This window comes from Phaethon lepturus, unplaced genomic scaffold, assembly GCF_000687285.1.
Source record: "Phaethon lepturus isolate BGI_N335 unplaced genomic scaffold, ASM68728v1 scaffold49178, whole genome shotgun sequence".
Classification (NCBI taxonomy): Eukaryota; Metazoa; Chordata; class Aves; order Phaethontiformes; family Phaethontidae; genus Phaethon; species Phaethon lepturus.
The window spans coordinates 1-2,120 of record NW_010557823.1 but is presented as its reverse complement, the minus strand read 5'-3'; the positions used below and the strand labels follow the sequence as shown (position 1 = coordinate 2,120).

At 66.0% G+C, this 2,120-nt stretch overlaps 1 protein-coding gene across 1 annotated transcript; it reads right to left on the bottom strand.

Moving 5' to 3' along the window:
* Positions 1 to 1,307: 1,307 nt before the first annotated feature.
* LAMTOR4 (late endosomal/lysosomal adaptor, MAPK and MTOR activator 4) lies at positions 1,308 to 1,968 on the bottom strand (the record flags this gene model as incomplete). The annotated part of the gene is made up of 2 exons (XM_010292860.1): positions 1,308 to 1,405; positions 1,851 to 1,968. Coding segments are annotated over 2 exons (216 nt in total), but the record flags the coding sequence as incomplete, so codon positions are not given.
* Positions 1,969 to 2,120: the final 152 nt, after the last annotated feature.

Sequence of the window (2,120 nt, the reverse complement as noted above, 5' to 3'; positions counted from 1 at the left end):
CTCCAGGGGGAGAACATGGGAAGGGGACAGCCAGCCCCATGGGGACCCGGGGCAGCCCTCCTTACCTCCCCACGCCCCAGGTCAGGCAGTGTGATGGAGCGACGTGCCATCACCCCACCGGTGGGGTCCCCCGTGGGGCGTCCCCTCTACCTACCCCCTGAGAAGACTGTGCTGTCCCTGGACAAGATTGCCAAGCGGGAGTGCAAAGTGCTGGTTGTGGAGCCCGTCAAGTGATGGGGACCTTGGGGACAACGGGGATGGACGAATCCTGCTGTGTCCTGGACACTGTGCTGGAAGGGGACAAGCTTGGGGGGGGAGGGGCACGGGGGGCTCTTGGGGGGGGAGGTGCACGGGGGGCTGGGGCCATGTCCCTGCACCCCCAGGGGATGAACCTGCTGCTTCACTGGGACTGGACTGGAACGTGCCATGGGGGGACCAATGGGGACAGGGGTCTGTCCCCAGCCTGGGGTGACAATGCTCTGGGGACAGGGGTGGCACGGGGGAAGCAGGGGGATGTCCCGCTGCTGGTCCCAGCACTGTTTACACCCCTTTGGCTTCCTGCGTTGCCTTGAGTTTGGCTGCTGGGGGTGGGGTGGGATAGGGCCAACAACGGACCAGGACCTGTCCCTGGGGCCACCGGGACCTGTCCCCAGGGTGCTGAGCCAATGGCAGGTCCTGCACTGCCAACCCCTGTGCCCCGCTGGGGCTGGGGATGTCTCCGTGCCTCCTGATACAGGTGGTACCTCACACTCCTTGTTATTTATTTGTCTCCGCGCTGGCTGCCGTCCGTGTGTGTGTGTGTGTGCGCGCGTGCCAATAAAGTGCTGGCCTGGATCTGGGGACAAGTCTGTCACTGAGGGAGGACAGGAGATGCTGGTGACTTGAGGTGTCGCAGGGAACGGGACTGGGGGGAGCGGGAGCCTCGCGAAGGGCTCTGCATCCCTCTCTGCTATGCGAGGGCCCCATCTCGCCCCGTGCCCTGTCCTGAGTGGACCCATATCCCCCCCCCAAAGAAGCCGGGTCGGGGGGAACAGGACATAATTTATTGCCTCAACAGAGGGACGGTAAGCATGGGGGGTGATGCTGTGGGGCCCTGAGGCACACCGGGGACACCACGTGGCCTTGGGAACTGCAGAGACGCGGAGGAGCAGTCCCCAAAGCGCTCGAGGTGACTGGGACACGAGTGGGTGTTGCTGCAGGGCCAGCGCAGCTGGTCCCCCGGTCCCCGTGCCCCCCTGCCCCGAGGCCCTGGGGACAGTGGGGATGAGGGTGACCCTCCCAGCTCTTGGCGACAGCAGGGCCATGTCTCAGACGGCAACAGGCTCCTGGACATGGTTCTGCCGCTTCACCACGAAGACCTTCTGTCCGGAGACGGTGACGAGGAGGGAGTGTTCCCCAAACACCACTGTGGGGACAGGGTGAGTACAGGGACAGGGCCACCGCCAGTGCGCCAAGGACACCGTGGGCACTGCCACTCCAGGGACAGGGTGAGCACGGGGCCACTCACACCCTGGGGAGAGCATCCGGGATGGTGGGGACACCACCACGGGGACAGCACGGTGGTCGGGGCTGTTCTGGGCAAAACGGGGCCACCAGCACAGGGGCAGCGTGAGGGTCACGGCCGCCCTAGGGACAGCAGGGCCACCACTGCTGGGGCAATAACTTGGGGTCACCCCAGAAACATCAGGGACAGCAGTCTTGGGACTCTCTTTGGGAGAGTGCAGTGGTCATGGCCACCTGGGGGACTGCAGGGCCACCGGCAACCACCCTGGGGACAGTCTGGGGGACACTGTCTTGACCCTGGGGGCAGGGTGGGGGTCAGAGCCACCCCAGGGACGGCCCACACTCACCTGACAGGCGCTTGAAGGGGGGGTCATGGCCACGCTGGAGCTGCAGCCCACAGGCCGTGGCCACCAGTTCTGAGAGGATGGCGGCCGTCTGCTCATCGTTCTCCAGGTCGCCCGATGACTGGGAGTGGCGGGGGACAGCATCAGTGGGAGCCGTGCGTCTGGGCCCGCCCTGTGCCCAGGTATTCGGGCACCCCTTCCCCACCGCCCCGAGGACCCGGGTCTCTGTGTGTGTGTGTCCCGGTATCCGTGCACCCCTTCCACCGCCCCGGG